The sequence below is a fragment of the Rhinopithecus roxellana genome, chromosome 6, assembly GCF_007565055.1.
Source record: "Rhinopithecus roxellana isolate Shanxi Qingling chromosome 6, ASM756505v1, whole genome shotgun sequence".
Lineage (NCBI taxonomy): Eukaryota > Metazoa > Chordata > Mammalia > Primates > Cercopithecidae > Rhinopithecus > Rhinopithecus roxellana.
This window is the reverse complement of record NC_044554.1, coordinates 108744547-108771511: the sequence shown is the minus strand read 5'-3', so window position 1 is coordinate 108771511 and position 26965 is coordinate 108744547. Positions and strand designations below refer to the sequence as shown.

General features: G+C 55.2%; 2 protein-coding genes across 2 annotated transcripts in view; one reads left to right on the top strand and one right to left on the bottom strand.

The window, feature by feature from the left end:
• Positions 1-1765: 1765 nt before the first annotated feature.
• Positions 1766-19832, bottom strand: ABCB8 (ATP binding cassette subfamily B member 8). Its single transcript, XM_010379938.2, has 16 exons — positions 19646-19832; positions 13979-14291; positions 13473-13628; positions 13302-13396; positions 13071-13176; positions 12047-12208; positions 11843-11928; positions 11639-11736; positions 11160-11265; positions 7285-7318; positions 6950-7086; positions 6661-6755; positions 6341-6474; positions 5462-5609; positions 3109-3359; positions 1766-2126 (listed from the first exon to the last, which is right to left on the bottom strand). Exons 1-16 carry the CDS (start codon positions 19738-19740, stop codon positions 1986-1988), a joined length of 2157 nt encoding a protein of 718 aa, XP_010378240.1. The 5' UTR covers positions 19741-19832; the 3' UTR covers positions 1766-1985.
• Positions 19833-22836: 3004 nt separating this feature from the next.
• Positions 22837-26965, top strand: part of ATG9B (autophagy related 9B) — a 9571-nt gene continuing 5442 nt past the window's right edge. Inside the window, exons 1-5 of the mRNA XM_030933240.1 lie at positions 22837-23453; positions 23603-23646; positions 23825-23889; positions 24127-24288; positions 26316-26457. Coding sequence (XP_030789100.1) covers positions 22907-23453; positions 23603-23646; positions 23825-23889; positions 24127-24288; positions 26316-26457 — 960 coding nt within the window. The 5' untranslated portion in view covers positions 22837-22906. The remainder of the gene's footprint in view (positions 23454-23602; positions 23647-23824; positions 23890-24126; positions 24289-26315; positions 26458-26965) is intronic.

The following is a 26965-nucleotide window of genomic DNA, read 5'->3' as shown; positions in this document are numbered from 1 at the left end:
CATCAAGCACAGCCAGGCTCCCACTCTCCACTGTGGAGCTAAGGCCGAGGCGAGGTTAGGAAGATGGCACGGCTCTTGCAATATAGCTCTTCCAGCTGGACTAGCTGTGAGGTTTCACTGCTTCTCTAGGGGGCGGGTAAAGGGCTGGATTTGGAGAAGCCATCCAGAAGATATAAATCTGGTGTCAGAGGCATCTTGGGCAGCTTGAGGCTGGTGACTGAGCGGGTGAAGCAGGAATCGCCTTGGCTAGTTGCCTGGTGAGGGAGGGGTCAGGTCAACAAGCAGGGCCCCGGCAAGGCTTGTGGACTCGCCAGAAGCTAAGGCCCTACTCTGCCCTAGGGAGGGGTTTAGCTGTGAACCAGCCCCAGGCTCTGCTCCTGGGCCTCCACTGCCTAGAGACATAGCCTCTGATCTGTCAGAAAGTGGGATATCAAATCAGGGTGGATGTGGGCCTGGGGTTTTTGGATGGCTTGTCCCCAAAGTACCATCTAGTTCTAAACCATACCCACAAGAGCCTGTGAGTCCCACTCTGGCTCCTGCACACAAACTTGAGCCACTGCTGCCTCTTCCAGGATGGCCTCCCAGCAGCATCAGCTGCTCTATCAGTGCACTGCACCACACCCCTGAAAGAGGGTACCATCCTTCTTTACGCAGGATAAATCCAGAACACTTGGCTGGCTGTGAAGGTGCACCACAGGCACCACCTCTTCTCCTGCCCTGGGGAGCAGGGCCCCGTGTGGTCCCACAGCCTGGGTGTCACTGGATGGGGGGAAGGATCCCAGTAGGAAGTGACAGTGGCACCAAGGTGGGGAGGGCTGGTGCATCTGCAGCAGTGCAGGGACACGAGGTCCTGCTGGGTGCCAGTTCAGCCAAGGCCCTACTTCTGTGCCTTTCCAGGCCCCTCAGAAGCCAGCTGAAGCGTAGCCCCCTCATCCATAGCCTCGGGGCCACAGGCGCCCATCACTCAGGACGTCTGCCTTCCCCTTTCAAGATGCACCTCCCAGAACTTGCCGGGGTGGGGGGGGGGTGCTGGCCTGTCCACAGCCGCACCCTCCTGGACCGATTCTGTACTGGATTCTGCGGTAGTTGCTCCATTTAGTTCTGTACTTGTCAGCATTGTGGGCAGGAAGCTGAGAGCTTCAGGTGGGCACCAGCCCCTCCCATCTCCTTTAGAGCTGGGTGTTCCTGGTGTAGATGGAGGCTGGTCCACGATCTCAGTGGGTGAAAGACTCCAGGCACACAGGGCAGGGTCGGTGGAAGACAGCCAGGATGGGAACTGGCCACTGTGGCCCTGTCCCTCCTACCCTGACCCAAGTGTTGGGCCCTGTGAGGCCTGTGTCCCTTGGGGGTGGGGAGGGGAGGTGAAATCTAGAAATCAGGACTGTGTTCACTGTGCAGGGAGAAGGGAGGGAGGCTGTTTGGAAGATGGGGACTGTGGGTTCCGGGGTGAGCCAGCTGATAGGCTCCTTCTCCCATGGTCCAGTGAGGCAGTGGGGACACAGGAGAGGGAGTCAGTCCCCAGTCTAGGGAAGTGAGGTCCTAGCAAGGGTGTGGGAAGAGCCTTAGGTTTGAATTCCCAGGCCCACTTCCAGACCCTGATTTTTAAAAACTCCCTGGAGCTACAGGCCTGGTCAACTTGAGGCTGCTGGGTGGGGCAGGGAGACTGGCCAGAACGTCTCTGAGAGGTCTGGAGGGGTCTGGGCAAAGGGAGAACAGAGTGGGGAACTCTGCCTCTGCCCATTGCAGCCCAATGACTCTGGCAGACTCTGGTGGGATGGAGGCAGCCGGCAGGACTAGGGAGGGGAGGGAGGCATTGGCCTCCCCTGCCAGCCGCTCGGCCCCGGCTTTATTGTGAGCAGCAGCAGCCGCAGTGGCTCTCCACATGCTGGCCCTCCCAGGGGCTCAGTCTCCAGTAAGCTCCCTGCAGGCTGAGCCCCAGCCCTAGCACTGATGCTTGGCAGCGACCACACCTCAGGGGGCCCTTCTCAGGACTTGTGCTGCTGGCTCCTGGGGCCTTCTGGCTTTTTGGGCGGTGGGGTCACCGTCCTTGGGGCATCCAGGGCCTGTCTCCGGATAAGCTCGGCGTACAGCCCGCCTTTCTTCAGGAGCTCTTCATGGGTGCCAGCCTGGAAGATGGGAGGGAGGGGTGAATGGTTGCTCCAAGGCGTGCAGGCTTCAGAACGTTCGGAGGGCTAAGCCTCTCTATCAGCCATTGGGCCCAAGGTCACTTAGGCCAGTGTCCCTTCTGGGGACACTCTGAAACCAATGCCCAATCTGAAAGGAACCGCCACTGGCATGCTGCATTAGTTATTGCCACTTCCCCACTTAGCTGAATTTTGGAAAAACATGATTCCCTGTCCCGCTTACAGAGCCCAAGGCTCCAACTCAGGATCCATCTCCCTGCACAAGCCCCTCAGCCTTGGCTGGAATGAGCGGCTGTGAACCAATGCCACAGAGCCTCTGGGGTCCTACTTCTGACTCCCTGCACAGGTTCCTTGGCGCTGCTTCTTCTGTAACTGATACCCTGGGCAGCCAGCCCTGTTCCTCCCTCACAGCACCATACTCTTTCTGAATATGTTTCCTTTTTGTTTTTTTTAGACAGGGCCTCATTCTGATGCCAGGCTGGAGTGCAATTGCACAATCATTGTTCACTGCAGCCTCAACCTCTGGGGTCAAGTAATCCTCCTGCCTCAGCCTCCAGAGTAGCTGGGAGTACAGGCGCATGCCAACACATCCAGCTAATTTTTTATTGGGTATTTTGTAGAGACAGGTCTCGCTATGTTGCCCAGGATGGCCTCAAGAGATCCTTCTGCTTTGGCCTCCCAAAATGCTGGGATTACAGGCACACGGCTAGTACTTTTCCTTTTGATCCTGGGAGCTGATGGTGCAACTATACTATCCCAGGGGACACAGGAAGAAACTGAGGGCCTAAGAGGCCAGGGCTTGGCTGAATGCAGGAACTCCTGACTACATGGGATGCTGCTTCCAGAATACAGCCGAAGGCCCTGGGGCCAGGCCACACCTTCGTGTAACTCATTGCAGCATTGTGCCACTGTTCGTGATGAAGCCATCTTCAACCCACTGATCCATGCCCCCAGGACGACTAACCTCCCAGACACGGCCATCAGCCATGACGATGATGCAGTGGGCCCCACGGACAGTGCTGAGCCGGTGGGCAATTACCAGCACCGTGCGGCCTGCACTGGCCCGGTCCAGGGCCTCCTGCACAACCCGCTCAGACTCTGCGTCCAGTGCGCTGGTGGCTTCATCCAGTATCAGCACCGTGGGCTGCTTGATAAGGGCTCGGGCAATGGCCAGGCGCTGCTTCTGGCCCCCAGACAGGGTAGTGCCCCGTTCACCTGGGAAGGGAGGGGCAGAGCAGGAGCCTGAAGCTGTGCACTTGAGGGTGGCCCACAAAGGGGCACAGGGTCCTTCCTGAACTCCCATCAAGATCCTCTAAGTGCCCCTCTCAGCACTGTGCACCCTCGTCATGCCTCTGATCCTCCACCCCACACTGTGCACGCTTGTCCTGCCTCTGACCTTCCACCCCGCATTGTGCACCCTAGTCCTGTCTCTGACACCCCACCCCACGCTGTGTACCCTCCTCCTGCCTCTGACCCCCCCACCCCGCACTGTGCACACTCCTCCTGCCTCTGAGGGTGGCGTGACACCTGCCAGCAGGGCTTGGTGCACTCCAAGGGAGTTGCCAAATGCCCCTCCCCAGCCATGGCAGTGCCTCAGGCCAGGATGACCCACACCCTGCGCTGTGCCTGCAGCTCCAAGCCACCTTCCCAGCCTCCCGGGTCTCTGTGGCTGTGGGGAACATCCAGCACCCAAACATGGGCTCTGGGGTCCAGTGACTCCAGGGAAGTGGGATTCGAAGCCCACAGAGGACAGCACAAGTGGCAGCCTGGGAGCCAAAAAGAACCTCAAGGTGACAGCAGGGTGACAGGTCAGTAAGGACGCAGCCCCAAGAAGGCCCAAATGAGCAGAAAGTACTAGGATCAGAGACACAAGGAAAGTGCCATCCAAGAGAGATGTGGGAGAGCACCCAGTGAGGACAGCTGGCATCTGGACAGTATATGAACACGGCTGGAGGAGCTATTTAGAACACGATGGCTGGGCTGGACACACTGACCCCACAGCTCAGAAGGCTGGACTCAGACTGACCAGAGTTGAGAAGCTCAGGTATCCCCGCATCTTGAGAAGTGCTGACACACTGTGCAACAGAGCCAAGACCCTGGCCGAGGTATCCCCGCATCTTGAGAAGCGCTGACACACTGTGCAACAGAGCCAAGACACTGGCCGAGGTATCCCCGCATCTTGAGAAGCGCTGACACACTGTGCAACAGAGCCAAGACACTGGCCGAGGTATCCCCGCATCTTGAGAAGCGCTGACACACTGTGCAACAGAGCCAAGACCCTGGCCGAGGTATCCCCGCATCTTGAGAAGTGCTGACACACTGTGCAACAGAGCCAAGACACTGGCCGAGGTATCCCCGCATCTTGAGAAGCGCTGACACACTGTGCAACAGAGCCAAGACACTCGCCGAGGTATCCCCGCATCTTGAGAAGCGCTGACACACTGTGCAACAGAGCCAAGACACTGGCCGAGGTATCCCCGCATCTTGAGAAGCACTGACACACTGTGCAACAGAGCCAAGACCCTGGCCGAGGTATCCCCGCATCTTGAGAAGCGCTGACACACTGTGCAACAGAGCCAAGACCCTGGCCGAGGTATCCCTGCATCTTGAGAAGCGCTGACACACTGTGCAACAGAGCCAAGACACTGGCCGAGGTATCCCTGCATCTTGAGAAGCGCTGACACACTGTGCAACAGAGCCAAGACACTGACCGAGAAACATGGCCCCGAAGGCTGGGAAAAGACCTGGGAGCTCCACACATCAAGCTGCAAGGTGCACGCCCTGCAGTGCCAGGCTGTGTGTTCCTAGTTCAGAACCACCAGAGCCCTCTCCTGGGGCCCATCCAGTCACCCCGAATCTAATGAGGAGAAACAACTTTAGAGATAAAAAGCTCAGGAAGGAAACAGGAGCCAGAGGGGGATGGACGGTGGAGAGGAGGCAACCCCCATTTCTTCTGTTCAGTCTGGGGAAGTGGCGGCCTTTTAGACTCAGTGAAGACTCCAAATACCATGCATCACTGTGTCCCTGGCCAGGGGCCTGTCATATGCCCCCTGTCGCATTCTCCAGTTCCTCCTGGAGCCTGTCCTGTCTCTGCAGGCTGCTTGGTCTGCTGGTTCTAAACCACATTGGCCTGGACTCCCCTGTCCCCACAGAACAACTCTGTCCCCTTTGGCTGTGGTTCTGGTCTTCCCTGACACAACTGTCTTTCTCCCCAGCTGTCCCTGCTGCCCTCAGTCCCGCTGGGCTGCTCACTGCTCCTGCGGAATCCTGTGTCCCAATGCCTGACCACCTGGTTCCCGGCAGACCCGAGCACCTACCAACGATGGTGTTGTAGCCCTCGGGGAAGTTGGTGATGAACTCGTGAGCATTGGCTTCCCGGGCGGCTGCGTACACCTCTTCATCGGAAGCTTCCAGCTTCCCAAAGCGGATGTTTTCCATGATGGTCGTCCCAAACAGGATGGGCTCCTGTGGGTGAGGGGTTATGGAGACAGTCCACAGAAACATTCTCTTTGCCCCAGAAACCTGAGGGGCCACCATGTACATTGGGACATTCCATTTGGTGGATTAGATTAGGATCTCTTGAAGAATGAGATGTTCAAAGTCAGAGGTGAAGTGAGGACGCAGAGTGGACCCCAAAAGGGAAGGACAGGTTGACCTCCTACCAACGACCCAGAACCCTCCTCAGGAGCAGGAGTGGGAGGAGCTGGCACGGCAGGGTGCTGGGAATTGGGAGCTTGCATGTGCCTTTCTTCTGCACAGGCACTCTCCCTGGCGGGACAGCAGGCATGCCCCTCTTCATTCACGGCCCTCGAAGGGAAGGGTGGACCCTCGCTGGGCAGTGCCACCTCAAGCACAGGGAGAATAGCTGCAGGCTCAGCAACTCCACCACGGGCTTCTCTAGACCTGGATGCTATGGGATTTTCGAGAATCCCATGGATTCCCCATCTGTGTAGACTGTTGTAAATGGGGACAAAGCGTCCCTGCTCTGGGAGACCAGGCAGAGCTGTGGCTGCTCCCAGGACAGGGATGCCTCATCCAGACAACAGCTGAGGACATGTGAAGAAGGCCAGGGGTCTCCCGAGAGCAGCAAGGATGATGAGGGTGGAAAGAAAAGAAAAGGCACCTGAGGACTAAGAGGGCAGGGCCCAGGGGAGGACGGGCAGTGGGAGCCAAGGGCTGCCCATGTGGCCCCGCACCTGGCTGATGAAGCCGACAACCTGGCCCCGGAGCCAGGAGGGGTCAAGGGTGCGCAGGTCCCGCCCGTCCAGCATCACCACGCCTGCCGTGGGGTCGTAGAAGCGCTCCAGCAGGGAAGCCACGGTGGTCTTTCCTGGGGAATTGGGTTGAGAGGGAGGGAGGCCAGGGATTCTGGGGATTGTCCCAGGAAAGAAGGCCCCTTGTGGCAGTGTAGGAAGGGACCCCACCGGGGGTGCAGGGCTCACTGCTCCCAGCCTTGCTCTGAGTGGCTGCTAGAGAAGAGTCAGAGGGTGAGGAGAAGGTGGTGGGCTCCCCTTACCTCCCCCAGACTGGCCCACGAGGGCCACGATCTTGCCAGGGGGCAGCGTCAGGGTGAAGTCTTTCAGCACCTCGAAGCCGGGGCGGCAGGGGTAGCTGGGAGGAGCCGAGAGACCCCCAGTCAGACCAGGCTCCCAGCCCTTGTTGCCTGGGTCCCTCCTGAAGCCTCCCTGTAGCCCTCTGGGAGGGCCTGTTTATGGGGGGGCATTAAGCCAGTCCTCCACCCCCGAATCCTCTCGCCTCATCCTCAGCCCAGGGACCCATCCCCACACCTGCTCACCCATGCTGACCTGAAGCAGACATTCTGAAACGTAACGGAGCCACGCAGGTGCTCTTTGGGGATGCAGCAGCCCCCAGACAGTGGGATGCAGGGGCTCAGGGCCATGTACTCAAAGACCCGGGCACCTGCACTCAGCCCCCGGACCACCTGTGGGAGGGGATCCAAAGTCCGCAGAGAGGCAGGAGTGGGGGTGACCACAGCATCTCCAGGGAGTGGCCGTGGCTCTGGGCTGGGGTCTCCCCAGCTCCTCTGCCCGTCCACACCCAGTCAACAGGCAACTCCCACAGTGGCACATACACGGCACAAACTCCACACCCCAGGCCCTCCACCCTATCGGCCACTCACCTGACCAAACAGGACAGAGAGGTTGGCCATGGACCTGGCAGAAGAAGGAGAGAGGGCTGGAATACATGGGAACAAGAAGAGCCAGAGAGGAGGGGAAGGAAGCCATGGTGGGGTGGGGGAGCAAGGAAGCAGGTGGCCTGTGGTCAAATGCAGACTGCTTCTGCACCATGGGGGCACAAAGCCCTGGGACGCAGCAACACCAGATCGCTGAGCCCTGGCTCCCTCCTTGGCCAGATAAGGATGACAGCTGTCCCTCAGCCCAGCCCAAGCCCCAGGAGGGGGTGCTCCAGGAGGACATAGAAGTGAAGGCACAGGCCTCTGTGGGTGTCCACCACTGCCCTGGCCTATGGTCTGCAGGGTGAGGCCTGTGCACACACGCAGGGGTGATACCGGCCCACGAGGAAGGGAGTCCAGCTGACCCACAAACTCCCTGCTGTGCCCTGAGGATGCAGAGGCTGCCACCGTGAACACAGATCAAGGGTGCGTGGCTCACAAGGGGAGAGCAGATCTAACACTGCAGACTCTTGGGGAAGCAATGACTTCGGCTGACATTTAGGTGGAAAAAGTGATGTTAAATCTTTTTGGAGAAAGAAGAAAACAAGACACTGGGTACAGGGGAACTCTTGGGAGAACCCAAAAAAAAATTCCCTGAAAAAAACTTTTCTCATGAGCTTGCCCTGCAGGTGAGTATACCCACGGTGTTATCTGTCTAGACAGTAGGTGGCCTCCTTTGTCGCGGCAGGGCTGGGGTAGGGCTGGCCAGCTGCCAGGAGGCTGGGGAGGAAGGTGAGTCACTGGTCCCTGACTGGCCTGGCTGACCCGTGACAGTGTGTGTATGCCTGGTCCCCTCCTTAGGAAGAGGAAAGACTGACTCCCCAGCAACCCTTCAGCTGCAGACTCACTTCTTCCAGCACTGGGGTGGGGGTGAGTGGGAGGAGCCTCAAAACCCAAAAGGAAAAGGTCCCACTGGACTCAGCGCAGTCAGCACTTGCTAAAGGGAGCAGGGAGGCACCAGGCAGGAAGGAACCAGCCCAGTCAGCTATCTGTTGATGAGCAGAGGAACATTCTCCACCTGGCAAAGGGGCTAGGCAGCAACTGAAATTCAAAATGCACATGACTCACTGGAGTGCGATGACCCTGCTCTCAGGGGCCATGGGCTGTGGGCTACGGGCCTGTTCCCAGGTGAAGCCTGGCCCTGATTCTGATGAGGCGGCTGGACCCCGCTTGCTGTCTGTCTAGGTACCTCCCCATCTCCATCAGGAGTGCTGAGGATGGGCTCATAGGTTAGGCTGCCTGAGGCAGGTTGGGCCATCCTGCTCCCCTCTCTGCCTTCTCTCTGCTAGACCCCAGTGCCAATGCATGGGCTCTTGGCTTAGCTGGCAGGACCCAGTGGGAAACACAACAGCTGCTTTATGCAACAAACCCAATTTCCCCAAGGTAGGTGGGGAAGAATCTCCACATAGCCAGGGCTAGAAGGACCCCCAAGAGGATGGGTCTAGGGCCTGTGGCTGTGGGAGCAGCCAGCGAAACAGCACAGACAAGCCCCTGGGGGTTCTTGTGTGTGTCATAAAATTGCTGGATGGACAAGCAGTACGGTGAGAGGTAAAGTCAGAGTCTCAGCCGGGCACAGTGGCTCACGCCTGTAATCCCAGCACTTTGGGAGGCCAAGGCGGGCGGATCACGAGGTCAGGAGATCAAGACCATCCTGGCTAACATAGTGAAACCCCATCTCTACTAAAAATACAAGAAAAAATTAGCCGGGCGTGGTGGCGGGCGCCTGTAGTCCCAGCTACTCTGGAGGCTGAGGCAGGAGAACGGCGTGAACCTGGGGGACAGAGCTTGCAGTGAGCCGAAATCGCACCACTGCACTCCAGCCTGGGTGACAGAGCGAGACTCCATTTCAAACAAACAAACAAAAAAAGTCAGAGTCTCAGGCCCTAAAGGGGAAGTAGGGGCCCCGAAGCGGGAGGGTTGGGGCTAGACAGTATAGCCACCCTCCCTACAGGGAGACTGTCCCACCATTGCCCACCACAGAGGGCTAAGGGGTGATTTTATTAAGGGAGCCACTGGGCTTTTCTTGTTTTTTTTTTTTTTTGAGATGGAGTCTTGCTCTGTTGCCAGGCTGGAATGCAGTGGCGCAATCTCAGCTCACTGCAACCTCTGCCTCCCAGGTTCAAGTGATTCTCCTGCCTCAGCCTCCCAAGTAGCTGGGACTACAGGTGCGCATCGCCACGCCCAGCTAAATTTTGTATTTTTAGTAGAGACGGGGTTTCACCATGTTGGCCAGGATGGTCTCGATCTCTTAACTTCATGATCTGCCCACCCTGGCCTCCCAAAGTGCTGGGGTTACAGGTGTGAGCCACCGTGCCTGGCCGCCACTAGGCTTCTTATGGGTCCTCAGGACTAAAACGACTGTCCTGTTCAGTGAGGCCAAAGCTCTGGTCAAGGGAAGTGGGTTAGCACTGAGCAGGGCAGGCAGTGGTGGAAGCAGCCTCCCCCAGGCCCCATCTCTATCACAGTAAGAACACCTGAATTCCAAAGCCACGACAGAATAGCTCCCTAGGCTGGAGGAGGGACGAGGCTGCCCAGGAGGCCTGAGCCCAGGACCAGAAAGGGTCTGAATGTGTTCAGATTAGGGAGCATCGAGCAGACATGGGGCCCACGAGGGTGTCCGTGCATCTGCGGAAATGGGAGGAACATCTCCGTGGAATGTCAGGCTTGAGGCTGAAAATGGGAGCCTGTCTCCATCCGCCTCCCCCTTCCTGGGATAGTACGCCCTGCAGTGAGGGCTTCCGATCCGGTGGACACACATGCAGGGGTGCACCATGCAGCAGGGGGAGGACACATGCCTCAGTAGAATGGGGTGGGGGCCTGGGAGGAAGAGCAGGGGGCTTGTTGGGGAGGGAGGGGGTGGCAGCGGTGATGCACGGTTGGTGGAGACAGGTCTTCACCCTTTGATGATCTGCTGCAGCATATTTACTATCTCATTATTTACCATATTTATGTAGAACTGCTTTTGTTTAGCTTGGAAAGAGACAGGAACGGGGAGGCCCACCTCGAGCTGTCTGGTGATCGGCTCTGGTCACCCCAGAGGCTCAGCTGAGCGGGTAGTTTCGGACCAACGCAAAGCAATAAGCTATAAGGGTGGGGTGTGTGGGGACAGGGGTCAATTTGTCATCCCTGGAAGTGGCAGGCATAGGGAAGGGCAGCTCACAAAGCCTGTCAAGGATGGTCCTTCCATGTATGAAATGTCACAGCCTGCAGTGGAAGAGAATTCGGACAGGCTGCAACACGGAGGAAGCTGAGGACACAATGTGGAGTGACAAAACGCAGTCACAAAAGGACACAGTCTGACTCCACTTATAGGACGTCTCTAGAGTTGTCAAATCATAAGGACAGAAAGCGCAATGGTGGGTGCCAGGGGCTGGGGGAGGGCGAATGGGGATTTGCTCCGCTCTGCCAGATAAAGAGTTCTGGAGACGGACGGCGGTGTCAGCCACACAGCAATGTGAGTGCGCCCACTGCCAATGAGCCGCATGCTTCAAAATGGTTAAAATGCTGCATTTTATGTTATGTGTACTTTACCACAGTTAAAACAAATTTTTAAAAACCTGTCAAGGAAACTTCTGGGTCCTTTGGAAGGCTAAAGATGACAAGCACCTGCCTGCTGCAGCGCCACTGCCCCGGCCGGGAGGGTTGTTATGGGCCCTGAGGGGCTCTCTCTCCCCGACCCTACGCATCCCTGGGGGAGCTGGGCAGGCCTGGAGCCGCACAGCAGTCAGCCCCCAGAGAAGACTGCACCCGTGTCTGCTGACCCAGCAGGGCTCTGGAGGGTGGCAAGGGGATCTGTAGCGATGGGAACGGCCCCCACTTACCTTTGTACTGTCTGGGAAGCCACCAGGAAGGACATGAGGTCTCCTCCTGTCAGATGCTGTCCGGCCACAAGGGAGCCCCCAATAAACAGGGTACCCAAGACCATGCCTGCAGGAGAGGATACAGTGAGGGAGGACGAAGCAGGAGCAGAGGAAACAGCGCTGGGCCTGCTCTGCCAGTGCTGGCTGTGAGAGTCAGGTGAGGCGCATGGCTGGTCCCAGCCTTGGCTTCCTCCTTGGAAGAGCAAGTCAGGGTGGGCACGCCTCCATGGCCTCCTCGAGGGTGGCCCTGTGCGTTCCACATGGAACCCCATAGCTGGGTTGGGACATCGGCACCCTCCCTTTACCTGCGAGAGTTAGCAGCTGGCCCGAGGCGAATGCAGGCAGCCAGCAGATGGAGGGTGGGCCTTTGCCTGCCTTGGCTGCTCCCAGATCCTCCCCAGCCCACAAGTGCCCCTCCAACCCCCAACTGGCTCACTCACAGTTGAAGGCGATGTTGGAAAGCCCTTGGAACAGGGCGATGCCCCGGCCCAGCTCCTCTGCCCGGCAGCGGCATGCTTCCAGCTCTGCCCCGTAGCGCCTGGTGAGAGAAGCCAGTACACTCAGGAGGCAGCTGGGCTGGCACCAAGGGTGGGCAGGGTGTGGGGGGGCATCTCTGCTTTGTGCTTGGCCCTCCCAGGACTCACTCCTCTTCCCGTTGCTCCATGGCGAAGGCACGCACAGTCCGGACATTGCCCAGGGCCTCATCTGCTACGCCCATTGCCCTGGCGATCTGCAAGGAGTTCAGGAAACGGGACAAGGAGTCCAGGTTGGGGAGAGAGAGGAGTTCCAGGGAGTGGAAAGAGAAACGGTGTGGGGAGAGTAAGGAGGATGGTCAGGAATGCCGGTACCTGCTCCTGACACTGGCGAGACAATTTTCGGAGGCCAGAGCCCATCAGGGTGCCCACTCCCATCAGGGCTGGTGTGGCCACCATCAGCAGCAGCGTGAGGCGTGTAGACAGCATGGACAGGGATATCAGGCAGCCCGCCACCTGGGTGCAGCTTCGTAGCCCCTAGGGAGGGGGACGGAAGGCAGGAGGCTACAGCGTCCGCACCATGACAGGAAGGACTTTTCCAAGGGTCAGCTGGCTGTAGCTCTGCACTCCCAAGACCAAGGCCCCAGGTCTTGGCCCCTGGGAGGCCCAGTGGCAGTCCACTGGTCACAGTACATAACCCTAACTTGGCCAGTTTGGGTGCGAGCAGCAGGCCTGAAGGGGCCGAGTGAGAATGCTATGAACTGTGGCACCCTTCCCTAGACAAATCCCAGCTTGCTTATCTTTCCGTTCTAGGAACTGAACAAAGAGAACCGCATGGCAGTACACCAGTGACCACCTAGGCCAGTGTGTGGCACGATCCCGCAGCCACAGCGTCAGTGGGGGAGGATAAGGGGAGGGCATTGGTGTTAGGTAGGCAATGGGCGTAGCAGATGAGGCCCTGGGCAACGTCCAGACTGTGTGTGCCTTCGCCATGGAGCAACGGGAAGAGGAGTGAGTCCTGGGAGGGCCAAGCACAAAGCAGACCCTCTGTGCGCGCTCAATGCTTGTCAGCAATCCAGGCACTCTGGGGACAAGGCAGGCGAAGTGATTTTGCTCTTGCCAGGAAAGGCTCTTGTCTGAGTGCTTGGGAAGGCTTTCCAGGGAAGATTCGGTTTCAGAGCGGTGAAGAAGCAGCCTGTACTGACCTTGGACACTGCCTCTACACTTTCCTTCCATGAACTTCCATGGTGCCTCACCCACGGCCTCACCAGGCAGTGGGCTTCTCGAGTCAGCGTGCGCCTGTCAGCCCAACATCAGGGCTGGGGTGGGCAGGGCTGGTCTGGCGAGTCCACGTGGGAAAGTGTGTATGTGGATGTGGAGGGGCCACTGGGCCACTGACCTGGGAGATGACGAGCTTGAAGGATGACTTAAACTCCTGCACGTCAGTCGTCAAGCGGCTCACCAGCTGCCCTGTCTTATTGGTGTCAAAGAAGGCGATGTCTTGTCTGGCATGGGACATGGACCAACAAGGAGGGAAAAAGAGGAAGACATTACTTCAGGATGAGGCCCCACCCCCAGGCCCCCTCGGACCATCAGTCACCCCAACTCTGCACCCTGTGGCTGGCAGTACCGGAGCAGGGAGCTGAAGAGGGCCCTCCGCATGTCCACAGCCATGCGCTCGCCAATGTGGGACAGCAGCACCAGGTACCCAAAGGTCAGCAGTCCCTGCGAAAGAGCCCAGTGCACTCAGGGATGCCTCGGGTGGCTCCTTGGCGGCCCCCAGCCCCACTCCCAGCTGTACCTGGACACCATAGAGGATAAGCAGGTGGGTGCTGAGATTCCGGGACTCAGTCATGAAACTCCCCATGTGGTCCCTCGTGAACTTGGCCACAATCTCTACCAGCTGGCCCAGGAGCAGGGGGATCTGTACATTCACGAGTGCCGCACCCAAGGCCAGCTGGAATGGGGAGGCAGAGGGTACAAATGTTTTGAGTGGGGGAGCCACACTCCTCCCCATCCCCAGCCAGATCTTGGTCCTTCCTCTCCCACTACTGAGCCCTGCTCTTGTCCAGGTCGTGGCTGGTCATTTGGACCTACATCAGTGCCTCTCAGAGGTTCAAACCCTGGCTTCCAGCCCCCATGGACCTCTGCACACCCAGCCACCCAGTGTTGATGCCCCTGGCACCCTGGCTAGCCCTCACTGCTCCCGTGAGCTCTCCCCTGAGAGGCAGCGAGGCAGGAATGCCATCCCTTTGTAGCTCTGGGTCCTGCCCTGTCCCCAGGATGGAGAAATGGGGAAAGCCTCACCACGATGGCTACCCCCAGGGCCAGCAGGTGGGGGCGCAGAAACTGCCAGAAGAGCTTCCAGTTAAAGCGAGACCCCACGACACGGGGTGTGGAGCTGGCAGGAGGGGCCTCTTCTGCCTCACAGAGGGCCACAAAGTAGAGGCGGGGACACTTACTCAGTATCACGGGGCCTAGCAGGGCTCCCCCAACCCAGCACCAGGCAGAGGGGCTCTGTCTGGGAGCTAGGGGGGCGCGAGGGAGGTGGGCCCAGAGCTGGGACCGCAGGTGGGCCACGGCCCGGAGGAGGGTGGAGCTGCGGTGGCCATCAGAGTACCTGTAAGGAGAAAGAGGCATGGATGGCTCCAGGCTCCAACTGCCCTCCAACTGACCAGCACACCCACGGGGCTCTGGCCGAGTCCTCTGGAAGCAGCACTTCCTCTTCCTTCAGGCCCTCGCCCCTGCCCTTCTCAGGGCTCTTCTGAAGCAACTTCAGTTTCTAAGACAGACGTCCATGGGCAAAGTCACAGAGGAATGAGACACTGAGCAAAAAATCGAGTCTTAAAAGTCTTATTCCCCTGGGCACCTCACAGGCCACACCCAGTCAGCCAGGGTCCTCGCAGCCTCGACTCCAGGCTCTGACAGAAGCACAGACTGAAGAACTGGATGGCACATTAGATGGCCACACACTGCCTGGACAGGAAGGGGCCAGGGGTTTAAGGGACTATGGTGCAGAGGTGAGGAAAGAGAGCTGCTCCTGTGCCCGGCACTGGACTTGCTCACAGCAGCCACCAGGGCAGACATGGCCCCACCTCCTGGAGCTAATGGGCCACTTCCCTTGATCCTCACCTCCCTGGGAGGGAGGTGCCATTATTCTCACTTGACTGATGAAAAAAATCATGTGGAGCTAAGAGAGCTGAAATAATTTGTCCCCAGGCTGTAGAACTGGGACGAGCAGGGAACCAAGTCTGCAGTCTGACTCCAGCACCCAGACTGTCTCTACTCTGCCAGTGTGCTGTGTCTTCTGACGTCCCAGGCCCATTACCCTACCTCCCCTCCCTGGCCTGGGGCACCATGGACACACACTCCTTCTCCACAGCTGAAGGAGGAAACAGAGAAAAATAAAAATTCTAATAACTTATCTTGTCATCTTGAATAGGCCAATACCTTCTCTTTCCTTCAGCTGCTGCATCTATAAAATGCTAACGTTGATTCTACTATTCTAGACAGTTTTTTTGTTTTTTTGAGAAAGAGTCTCGCTCTGTCACCCCAGCTGGAGTGAAGCGGCATAATCTCAGCTCACTGCAACCTCTGCCTCCCGGGTACAAGAGATTCTTCTGCCTCAGCCTCCTGAGCAGCTGGTACTACAGGCACGTGCCACCACACCCAGCTAATTTTTGTATTTTTAGTAGAGACGGGGTTTTGCTATATTGGCAAGGCTGGTCTTGAACTCCTGACCTTGTGATCCACCCGCCTTAGCCTCCCAAAGTGCTGGGATTACAGGCATGAGTCACTGCACCTGGCCTATTCTAGACATTTTGAACCTACTGTGTGCAGGTGCTCTGCTTGGGTGATGGAGAGGATGGAGATGAACATGACAGCTGAAGTAACTCCCCTCACAGTAGTCATGCTTGAGTGCAGGAGACTCACAGTTAACTGGAAATCAGAGGCACAAAACAGCTTGAAGTCCTGCTCCTCCTTCTCCTCAGAGGGAGTCAGGAAAGGTCTTCTAGGTGAGGCCTGAGGGGGAACAGGAGGCCAGGCACAGGTAGGGGTGGGCTATAAAGGGGAGAGCTCTAGGCACAGGGAAAGTAAGTGTGAGTGTCTGCAGTGAGAAAGGATGGGAGAGAAGTTTCAGGAACTGTATGGCTGAAGCCTGGCCTACAAGAAGGGAGAAGAGACATGAGACTTGGGGGGAGGGGCAGTTTTCTAGTTCTTATAAAGCTCCTGGACTTGGGGGGCAATAAGGGTCATGGTGATTTTTAGGCTGAGGTGTGACAAGATCATGCTTGCATTTTAAAGATCACAGCATGGCCAGGTGCAGTGTCTCATGCCTGTAATCCCAACACTTTGGTAGGCTGAGGCGGGTGGATCATTTGAGGCCAGGAGTTCAAGATCAACATGCTGAAACCGTGTCTCTACTAAAAATTAGCTGGGTGTGGTGGTGTGTGCCTGTGGTCCCAGCCACTTGGGAGGCTGAGGCAGAGAATCACTTGAACCTGGGAGGAGGAGGTTGCAGTGAGCCAAGATCGTGCTACCGTATGCCAGCCTGGGCAACGGAGACTCTGTCTTGAAAAAAAAAAAAGATCATAGCAGAGGGGTGTGGGCTGGAGGCAGACAGGACTGGTTGTAGGAAGCAGAAGTTATCCAGCCAGGAGAGGAGGGTGAGATCTAGAAGATCTACATGAGGTTACTGATGGGGAAAGGCTTTAAAAAAACAATAGTGTGAGCTTTTCTCTTTACCATCATGGCCTTTCACATCCCTAGACCCTTCTAATTGCAGTCTTCACCTCATCCTTCCCTTGCTGTGCCTTTTGCCTACATGAGGCCTTCTCCCACCCCATTCCAGCGTGCCAGGTTTTTATGTCCTGTTTTCCACTGTGTTCTTGTTTCTAGCATAAAGATAGAGATGCTTACTCTCCTTCTGCCTTGTGTAACTGTCCAGTTTTCCCATTACACCATGTGTTTCTGAAAGGCAGGAAATTATATCTTAGATAGCACTGGCAGAACTCCGGTACATAATAGATGTTCTGCAAATGTTTATGTTTGTTGAGCACATGCATGCCCTCATTAGAGGCGCAGGACAATCTGACCTAACTACTACAGGGTTTTGCAAATGTTTACACTTACTGTGGCCTACAGCAAGAAACAAATCTTACATTGCAACCCAGTACAATGAACACATACATACCACACAGAATGAAAATGCTTCACAAAATAGTATTTTCTCTAATTTTTAACATGCCCCTTCCCTCCCCTCCCCTCCCCTCCCTTCTCCTCCCTTTCCCGCCCTTCCCTTCCCTTCCTTTCCTTTCCTTTATCTAAGACAGGGTCTCACTCTGTTGCCCAGGCTGGAGAGTAAGTGGCGCTATCTTGGCTGACTGCAATCTCCACCTCCCAGGTTCAAGCAATTCTCCTACCTTAGCCTCCCAAGTAGCTGGGACTACAGGCGCCCACAACCATGCCTGGTTAATTTTTGTATTTTTAGAACAGACAGGACTTCACCATGTTGGCTAGGCTGGTCTCGAACTCCTGACCTCAAGTGATCTGCCTGTCCGGGCTCCTCAAAGTGCTGGGATTACAGGCGTGAGCCACCACACCTGGCTAATTTTTGTATTTTTAATAGAGATGGGGCTTCACTATGTTGGCCAGGCTGGTCTTGAACTCCTGACCTCCAGTGATCTGCCTGCCTTGGCCCCCAAAGTGCTGGGATTACAGGTGTGAACCACTGTGCCTGGTCTACATTTACATTTGTTTGTTTGTTTGTTTGTTTATTTGAGACGGAGTCTTGCTCTGTCATGCTGGAGTGCAATGGCGCAATCTCGGCTCACTGCAACCTCTGCCTCCTGGGTTTGAGCAATTCTCTTGCCTCAGCCTCCCGAATAGCTGGGACTACAGGCGCGTGCAACCACACCTGGCAAATTTTCGTATTTTTAATAGAGATGGGGTTTCACCACGTTGGCCAGGCTGGTCTTGAACTCCTGACCTCAGGTGATCCGCCTGCCTTGGCCTCCCAAAGTGCTGGGATTTTTTTTTTTTTTTTTTTTTTGAGGCAGAGTCTCACTCTGTCGCCGGGGCTGGAGTGCAGTGGCCGGATCTCAGCTCACTGCAAGCTCCGCCTCCCGGGTTTACGCCATTCTCCTGCCTCAGCCTCCCGAGTAGCTGGGACTACAGGCGCCCGCCACTTCGCCCGGCTAGTTTTTTTGTATTTTTAGTAGAGACGGGGTTTCACCGTGTTAGCCAGGATGGTCTCGATCTCCTGACCTCGTGATCCGCCCGTCTCGGCCTCCCAAAGTGCTGGGATTACAGGCTTGAGCCACCGCGCCCGGCAAGTGCTGGGATTATAGGCACGAGCCACCATGCCCAGCTTATATTTACTTTTAAATGGTCCTGACCAACTGAATTCATTTCATAATCTATTGAAAAATACTGACTAATGAACACATATATACTTGAATATTATTTGATGTATTTCCTTGGGTTTTTCTCTGGTTTGAATAATATCAACACCCTTCCTCTTTCCTAAGGACTGTTTTTAAACCTTTCAATAATTTAGTATGGTCTTTTTCCAGCTTCTTGCATTGTCTCCAAACTAACACTCTAAGAAAGGCTTGGTCATTGCCAAGAGCATATGGATTACTTCCCAGCACCAATATTTCCAGCTCCAGCTCGATCCAGCTCTTGTCCTCCTTCAGTCAGATGGGCTTTCCAAATGACACAACTCCATATCCACCTGCCCTTGGGAATCTTCTATCTGTTTGGCCCCCAAGTAATTCGTTGTAGGATTAGAAAGGACAGCCAGGTGAGGTGGCTCACGCCTGTAATCCCAGCACTTTGGGAGGCCAAGGCAGGCAGATCGCCTGAGGTCAGGAGTTCAAGACCAGCCTGGCCACCAACATGACGAAACTCCGTCTCTACTAAAAATACAAAAATTAGCCGGGTGTGGTGCACGTCTGTAATTCCAGCTACTTGGGTGGCTGAGGCATGAGAATTGCTCGAACCCAGGAGGTAGAGGTTGCAGTCAGCCGAGATCACGCCACTGCAGTTCAGCCTGAGTGACAGAGCAAGACTCTTGTCTCAAAAAAAAAAAAAAAAAAGGAATCAGTCCCTTCTCATAAAGCATTTACATTCCAGTTGTAGTTTCAAGGTCCTTGTTTGTTTCCCACATGTCTGTTTGTCTGTCTCTCTCTCTCTCGACCAACCTGTGTAGAGTGTTTCGCCAAAAACACACATGTACAAGTTATTAGACTGACTTTTTTTTTTTTTTTTTTTTTTTTTTTAAGACAGAGTCTCACTATCACCCAGGGTGGAGTGCAGTGGTCGTGACCTCGGCTCACTGAAACCTCCGCCTCCCAGGTTGAAGCGATTATCCTGCCTCAGCCTTCCAAGTAGCTGGAATTACAGGCGCGGTGCCACTAATCACGGCAAATTTTTGTATTTCTTGGTAGAGACGGGGTTTTGCCATGTTGGCCAGGCTGATCTCAAACTCCTGGCCTCCCAAAGTGCTGGGATTACAGGGGTGAGCCACCGCGCCCGGCCTATTAGATTGGCTCTTTATCCCTGCTGAACATCTCTAGCTCTTCTTAGACTCACTTTGAATCCTGGGAGCACCACTATATTAAATGTCTCTTGATACTAATAAGAATTTTCGTCCAAATCGCCCAATCAACTCGGGGTCCAGGAAAGGCGACCCCTGGTCGAGAGTGCAGACTGGGCGTAGTCACAGACCCGGAGCGTTCCCTCCTTCTGGCTGACACACCGATGCAGACGCCGGAACCTCCTGCTGGCGCCTGGAGTGTCACTATAAATAACTGAGACCAATACCCGCGGAGTGACATTCCACCCCGGCAGGCCTGGCCTACAGCTCCCAGCAAGCCTCGCGCGAGCCCGCGGACTCCATCTCCCGGCGGGCCCGGCACTGCCCTGCCGGCCGGTCAATGGCCCGCGCTGAGTAGGTTTTTCCCTTTTTACCTGACAGCTGAGAATGTCTGGAAGCGAAGGGGCACTAGCGGCCTGCCTGGGAATGGGCCACCCCGAATCCCGACCCGAAATAAATGCACCAGCATGCTGGGGCGCGAAAACAGGAGCAGCCGGCAATAGCACTTTCACCCTTATCCCATTGAGGGCTCCATGTTGGCTCCCGCCCCCATCCCGACAATCCCCTCGCGCCTTGGCGGTGATTGGTGAAAAGACACATCAATCTCGTTTCAAGCTGTGACTGGAGAGCACGTTGTCAGCCCCCTCCTTTTGGAACTGTGATTGGAGAGACTCGCCTACCCGCCCGCCCCCCCTGCTCTGGGCGGAGCCGAGTTGGAAGTGGGCCTGCCTTTTGCTCGGTGCGCCAGTCGGCTCCGAGTGACGTCTAAAGGGTGTGCGCCGTCCGGCCCTCCACGCTATGGAGTATCCATGGTAACGCGTCAGCCGCTGACCTCGGGCCATTTTCCCAAGGCTCGAGGATCTCTAGATGTCCCGTCATCTCGAGGGCGTGTAGAACGGGCTTTGGGAGAGGAATGAACAAAAATCGACTGGGAGTTTTTTCAAAACACGTACATATACCCTGCCACCCACCCCGCTCTCCTAGGCGCGTCAGAACTGCCAGGACATCTGTCACGTGTATTTGGGGAAGAACTCCCCCGGTGATTCTGACACTCTTGCCCTACGCCTCAGCTATTGAGAACTACTGGTATGGAGGTCTTGTAATTTATCAAGGCGCGGCCTCAGATCTCTCTGCCTCGCAGATGCCTTCCTCACCCGGGTCAGAATGACTTGCCTCAGGCTCTTACCAGAGTTTGCACCACTCATTTCTTCTCTGTAATTATTTGTTTGCTTATCTGTCTCCCCATTGGGCTGCAGCTTCTTGTTGGGTACTGGCTCTGTTTTATTTATCTGTCCTCTTCCCTTCCAAATGCTTGGCCAGGAAAAGTGCCCTTTATAATAAATCGACTTGAATTGGGGGTGGTGGTAGGGGGCTGTCAATGAGAATGAATTCAGGGTGAAACTAGGTAAGACAGTCTCCCAGGATTAGTTTGGGGTTGAGCTGGGGAGCTCCAGGTGTATAGGGAGGGGTCCTATTGTGACTATGGTGGAATAGCCATTATACTGAGTGACATTGGGTGAGTGAGGTGGGGGAGAGACTAGACAACACCCCACATAACCCATCTTGACAGATGTCTCAGAAAGATTATGGGAATTTCCTGGCCCCGCCGCAATATGGGATTCCATTTTGCTACATCTAGAAGGACAGGGTCTTGTTTTCATAGCTCTGCCTCGTGCTCAGGTATAAAGGCATGCGAGACCTGAGCTACTACTAAAATACCCCACACAGAAGGAGAAAAGCAGGCACATCTGGACTCAAGTTTTGTGGGTGAGCCCATGATTGCCTCCAGTGAACAATCTGAGAAGCACGGTGTCCATCTCTCCGTTTCAGGGGTACTGGTCCCAACATCAGCCCTTGGGCCTAAGCCCTAGAGACCTTGACACCTGGTGGCTGAGTCAGCATCTCAGTAATGGGCTTTAGAAGGAAACCTGGTGATTCAGGGCCTCAAGAATGGCGTTGGGCAAGCCACCAGACCAGCTGCCTGGGTCTCCTCCTCCTTGTTAAGGTGACAACAAGGAACTCAGTTCAGCTCCTCCCTGGGTACCCAAATTATCCTTCCAAGTCCCAGATTCAACAGCTGTCCTCCCTTCTGATTCAGCCCTGATGCTTTTCAGGGGATCACAGAAGTTGGATCCAGACTTGAGAGAATGTCACAGTTCAAAATTAAAAGGATGGAAACGGAATGGAACTTTCAGAGAACCCCAATTTTCTACTCTAAGCTCTCCAAACCAACTCTCAAATCCGAGACAGCTGCCTTTCCTTTCTTCACCTCCTTTTCTTAGTTTTCCCCAACTTGACTGCAAAGTCAGGCTCCCCTCTTCCCTTCCTTAGCCCCTCAGACCAATAAAACATGCAGCCTTTTCTTATTCTTTAAAAAAAAAAAAATATTTTTGACCGGGCACAGTGGCTCATGCCTGTAATACCAGCACTTTGGGAGGCCAAGGTGGGTGGATCACGAGGTCAGGAGTTCAAGATCAGCCTGGCTAAAATGGTGAAACCCCATCTCTACTAAAAATACAAAAAATCAACTGTGCATGGTGGCGCACACCTGTAGTTCTAGCTACTCAGGAGGCTGAGGCAGAAGAATCACTTGAACCTGGGAGGCGGAGGTTGCAGTGAGCCAAGATTGTGACACTGTACTCCAGCCTGGGTGACAGAGTGAGAATCTGTCTCAAAAAGAAAAAAAGTATTTTGTTTGTTTTTTAGTTTTTGTACAGATGGTGGCTCCCTAAGTTGCTCAGGCTGGTCTCGAACTCCTGGCCTCAAGTGATCCTCTCACCTGGGCCTCCCAAAGTGCTAGGATTACAGGTGTAAGCCAACATGCCTGGCCCCTTTACTTCTTCTTTTCTATTTTGGTCACAAAACATTTCCCTGCTGATCACTGTAGTGTGTGTGTGGAGGGAAGTGGGGGAGGTACACTCTTAAGAAACAAAATAGTTAACATCTTGGCCCTAAGATTTGTTGTAGAGATGGAGTCTTCTCATTCTGTTCCCCAGGCTGGTCTCGAACTCCTGGCCTCAAGCAATCCTCTTTCCTCGGCTTCCCAAAGTGTGAGATTGATTACAAGTGTGAGGCACTGCGCCCAGCTACAATCTTTTAATAGGATATTTTGGGGGAGGGGTGGGGGGGCAGGATCTTTCCCAGGTGGGAGTGCAGTGGCTAGATCTAGCTCACTGTAACCCATACTGTTCCAGTGTAACCTGCACCAAGCCATCCTCCCACCTCAGTCTCCTGAGTAGCTGGGAACACAAGCACATACCACCACACCTGGCTCTAATACGACTTTGCTTTTTGCTTTTGTCATTTCGGCTGCTGTTATTTTTATCTTTCATTCATTCAAGATCGGAAGATGGAGATAATAGGAATCTTCTCATCTCAATGTGCTCTTTAGCCCCTCACTCTTAAACTGATGCCCCTCTCAGGCCCTGAGGGATTTGGCCTCAGGTTGCCCTGGAAGGGGTGTGAGTGATGAGACAGGTGACTGAGAGCTGGGACGCCTGAGGCCTGCCTAGGCTGAGTCACCTAGTATTGTTGTTGTTATTGTTCCTGTTGAAGTCCCAGCTCAGTGTCACACACCTTTGTGGAAGCAGCAACAGCTCCCATCCTTCCAACCTTTCTGGAGAAGCCGTGGCCTGATGGTGAGCCAAATGGGCTGGGGGGGGAGAAGAGGGCGGCTGGGGCGGTGGGGAGACCTGGGGCCTGGATCAGTGCCCCTGCTCCCCATGCCACTGCCACCTCCTCCTCCTCCTTCATGCCGGGGACCTGGGGGAGGGAGGATCTCCATCTTCTCTCTGTCCCCTGCCCCTCATACAAGAAGCTCCCCCTCCTCATTTTCCCCTCCCACCCCAAGGCCCCCTTGCTCAGTGCTACAGGGGACAGGGGCTCAGCCTTGCCACAGTGCTCTCCCCACCCCAGCCACCCCCCCAACACAGGCTCAACCTGCAGTGACACCTGCCTCTGCATCTCCCTCCTGGGGATCCCACTCTACCCCACCCCTGGCCTCGGCAACTCCCCCTCCCTCACACCAGTGCCCCCAGGACTCTCCTGGGCTGCGGGTAGGCCCTTTGATCCCTGAACAGGATTATGAGCGGCTGGAGGACTGCGACCCTGAGGGGTCCCAAGACTCACCCATCCACGGGGAGGAGCAGCAACCCCTGCTTCATGTCCCTGAAGGGCTCTGCGGTATGTGTGTGGGTGTGGGTGGGGGTGGGAGCAGGTTAGTGGTGCCTGTGAGCTCCAGTACTTACCGCAGGCTGGGCCTCTGGCAGTGGGTTGAGAACATGGAGAACTGATCACATACCAGGGGCCGACACTCTCCCCTCTGTGCCCAGGCTCTTGGCATCACATCCAGAACCTGGACAGCTTCTTCACCAAGATATCCTTTGCGCTAGGCCTGCAGAGGTGGCATGGGAAGGTCTCCTTGGAGCTGGCACTGTTCTTGGCAGGGAGACTCCGTGAGGGTGTCGTGGGTGGGAGATGTATTGGAGCTGAGGGGAGGCATCCTCAGGAGAGGCCCCCCCGTGCCTCAGGCTTGTTCCTTGACATGCGTCCACATCTACAGCTACCACCAGCGGAATGGCTTTGCGTGCATCCTGCTGGAGGATGTCTTCCAGTTGGGGTAAGACGCCTAGCCCGGGCCCGGAACTTGGTCCCCTGGGCCCATGGGTTCTTCCTGTCATTTTGCTTCCTTAATTGTACCAGTTCCTTCCATCCCACACTTTCCCAAGCAGCCCAGGGGCTCAGCAGGGGCAGGGTGGGGGAGGATAACCATGGGCTGCTCTGGGGGATGGGGCAGGAGCCCACCTGGCTGTCCCTGATCACTGCAGCATCCTGGCATCCCCCTTCCTCCTGGCAGACAATTCATTTTCATTGTCACCTTCACAACCTTCCTCCTTCAATGTGTGGATTACAATGTTCTCTTTGCCAACCCACCAAGTAACCGTACGAGACCTGGGCCGTTCCACAGCAAAGTGACCTTGTCAGATGCCATCCTACCCTCAGCCCAGTGTGCTGAGAGGTGAGTGAAAACCTGGTGGGACCGTGGGGGTGAAGCGTGGGAAGTGGGTAGAGGAGTAGACAGGAGCCCCACTTTGTCCCGTGATCTAGATCAGCAGTTCTCAAAGCTTTTGGCTTAGGACCAAAAATACACTTAATATACTTTAAGTTGTACTTAAGTTGTATTAAGTTGTACTTAAAGTGTATTATGTGTATCTTTTCTTTTTTTTTTTTAGATAGAGTTTCACTCTTGTTGCTTAGGCTGGAGTGCAATGGTGAGGTCTAGGCTCACTGCAACCTCCATCTCCCGGGTTCAAGCGATCCTCCTGCCTCAGCCTCCCCAGTAGCTGGGATAACAGGTGTGCACCACCACGTGTATTTTCTAAAGTAGAGACAGGATTTCACCATGTTGGCCAGGCTGGTCTGGAACTCCTGGCCAGGTGATCCACCCACTTTGGCCTCCGAAGTGCTGGGATTACAGGCGTGAGCCACTGTGCCTGGCCTATTAAGTGTATCTTAATTAAAGTGTATTAAGTGTATCTTAATACACTTAAAATTGGTTGAGAATTCTAAAGAGCTTTTGTTTATGGGAGTCATATCTATCTACAATTTACCTTATAAAAAAATTAAAATTAGGCCAGGCACAGTGATTTACACCTGTAATCCCAGCACTTTGGGAGGCTGAGGCAGGAGGATTGCTTGAAGCCAGGAGTTTGAGACCAGCCTGAGCAACAAAGTGAGACACCATCTCTATAAAAAATAAAAATTAGCTGGGCTTGGTGGCGTGTACCTGCAGTCCGAGCTAAGCCTAGTCAGGAGGCTAAGACAGTGACTGTCTGATCACTGCAGCATCCTTACACCCTTCTCCTCCCAGCAGACGATTCATTTTCTTTTTTTCTTTTTTTTTTTTTTTTTGAGACGGAGTCTTGCTCTGTCGCCCAGGCTGGAGTGCAGTGGCCGGATCTCAGCTCACTGCAAGCTCCGCCTCCCGGGTTTACACCATCCTCCTGCCTCAGCCTCCCGAGTAGCTGGGACTACAGGCGCCCGCCACCTCGCCCGGCTAGTTTTTTGTATTTTTAGTAGAGACAGGGTTTCACCGTGTTAGCCAGGATAGTCTTGATCTCCTGACCTCGTGATCCGCCCGTCTCGGCCTCCCAAAGTGCTGGGATTACAGACTTGAGCCACCGCGCCCGGCCAGACGATTCATTTTCATTGTTGCCTTCCCAACCTTCCTCCTTGAATGCGTGGATTGCAATGTTCTCTTTGCCAACCAACCAAATAACTGTACCAGACCTGGGCCATTATTTGGCAGGGAGATAGGAGCTATGATTCTACTGCTGCACTACAGGCTGGGTAACAGAGAGAGAGCTTATTTCAATAAAAAGGAGAAAAAGAAGGAAATCATAGCTGAGAACAACTTTAAAATGTAACAGTGCAGCCAGGCGCGGTGGCTCATGCCTGTAATCCCACCACTTTGGGAGGCTGAGGAGGGCAGATCACAAGGTCAGGAGATCGAGACCATCCTGGTCAACATGGTAAAACCCTGTCTCTACTAAAATATACAAAGATTAGCCAGGCGTGGTGGCGGTCACCTGTAGTCCCAGCTACCCTGGAGGCTGAGACAGGAGAATCACTTGAATCCGGGAGGCGGAGGTTGCAGTGAGCTGAGATTGTGCCACTACACTCCAGCCTGGGCGACAGAGCAAGACTCCATCTCAGAAAAAAAAAGTGTACGAGCACACATTTCATCAGTTGTCAGTGTGATGTGACATGTTCACGTGTCTCGTAGCCTCTGGAAAACTCCACTGCACACTCAGAGAACAAGAATGAAAACTTCAGAAAGCATTAGTATTATTTGGAAAAAGTTTGACTTTGCACACTTGTGAGGGCCGCTTCAGCTCCCCGCCCCTGCCCCAGGCCCTACTTTGAGAGCTGCTGGTCTAGCTGGATCCCCCTCCTCGTGACAGTTTTTCCTTGCTCCCGAAGTCTGGTCTGCCTCTTTCTCAGGCGCCCACCTTTCTCCCTCACTGCCCACCCAACCCCATACAGGATCCGCTCCAGCCCGCTGCTCGTTCTCCTCCTGGTCCTGGCTGCGGGCTTCTGGCTGGTCCAACTGCTTCGCTCAGTCTGCAACCTCTTCAGCTACTGGGACATCCAGGTGTTTTACAGGGAGGCCCTGCACATCCCCCCGGTGAGCTGGGTGGCTGTGTCTGTGTGGAGGGTGCCATGAGAGGGTGGACAGAGGAGAGGGGAAGAAGTGGGACTGTACAGATAGAAGGGCCAACTGGAAAGAGGGCAGAAAGAATGACGCCTTATTGATACCTGCTCTAAGCCCAGAATAATGTCAGGAGGGGGCTACCACCACTTAGAGAGCATGGCCCTTACCCTAAGGGAGTTTAGTTTATTTAGATGGCTCGTATAAGATGACATATAGTTACATGTTTGTGCTAAAAACGTTGCTTAGAGAAAGGACGGTCATCTGACTTTTCAGAGCTGGAGACATTTGGGTTGGGCTTGGAAGGGCAGGACAGGAGGGGAGGGGAGCACATTCCAAGCCCCAGTGCAGGAAGGTGGGGAAAAGCCATGAGCTTTTGGAAGCTGCAGCAGGGCCTTCAGCCTTTAGCCCACCAGCCTAAAACAGAGCCTTCAAAGCCATCCCCCCACCATTGCAGGAAACCACTGCATTGGCCTGTCACTGT

Coding starts and splice junctions, on each gene's coding strand:
- ABCB8 (XM_010379938.2), bottom strand. CDS start 19,740: ATGCTGGTGCATTTATTTCGGGTCGGGATTCGGGGTGGCCCATTCCCA. Junction 12,209..13,070: donor TCAAGCTCGTCATCTCCCAG/GTCAGTGGCCCA, acceptor CCCCCTCCCTAG/GGGCTACGAAGCTGCACCCA. Junction 6,475..6,660: donor CGTGGGCCAGTCTGGGGGAG/GTAAGGGGAGCC, acceptor CCAATTCCCCAG/GAAAGACCACCGTGGCTTCC.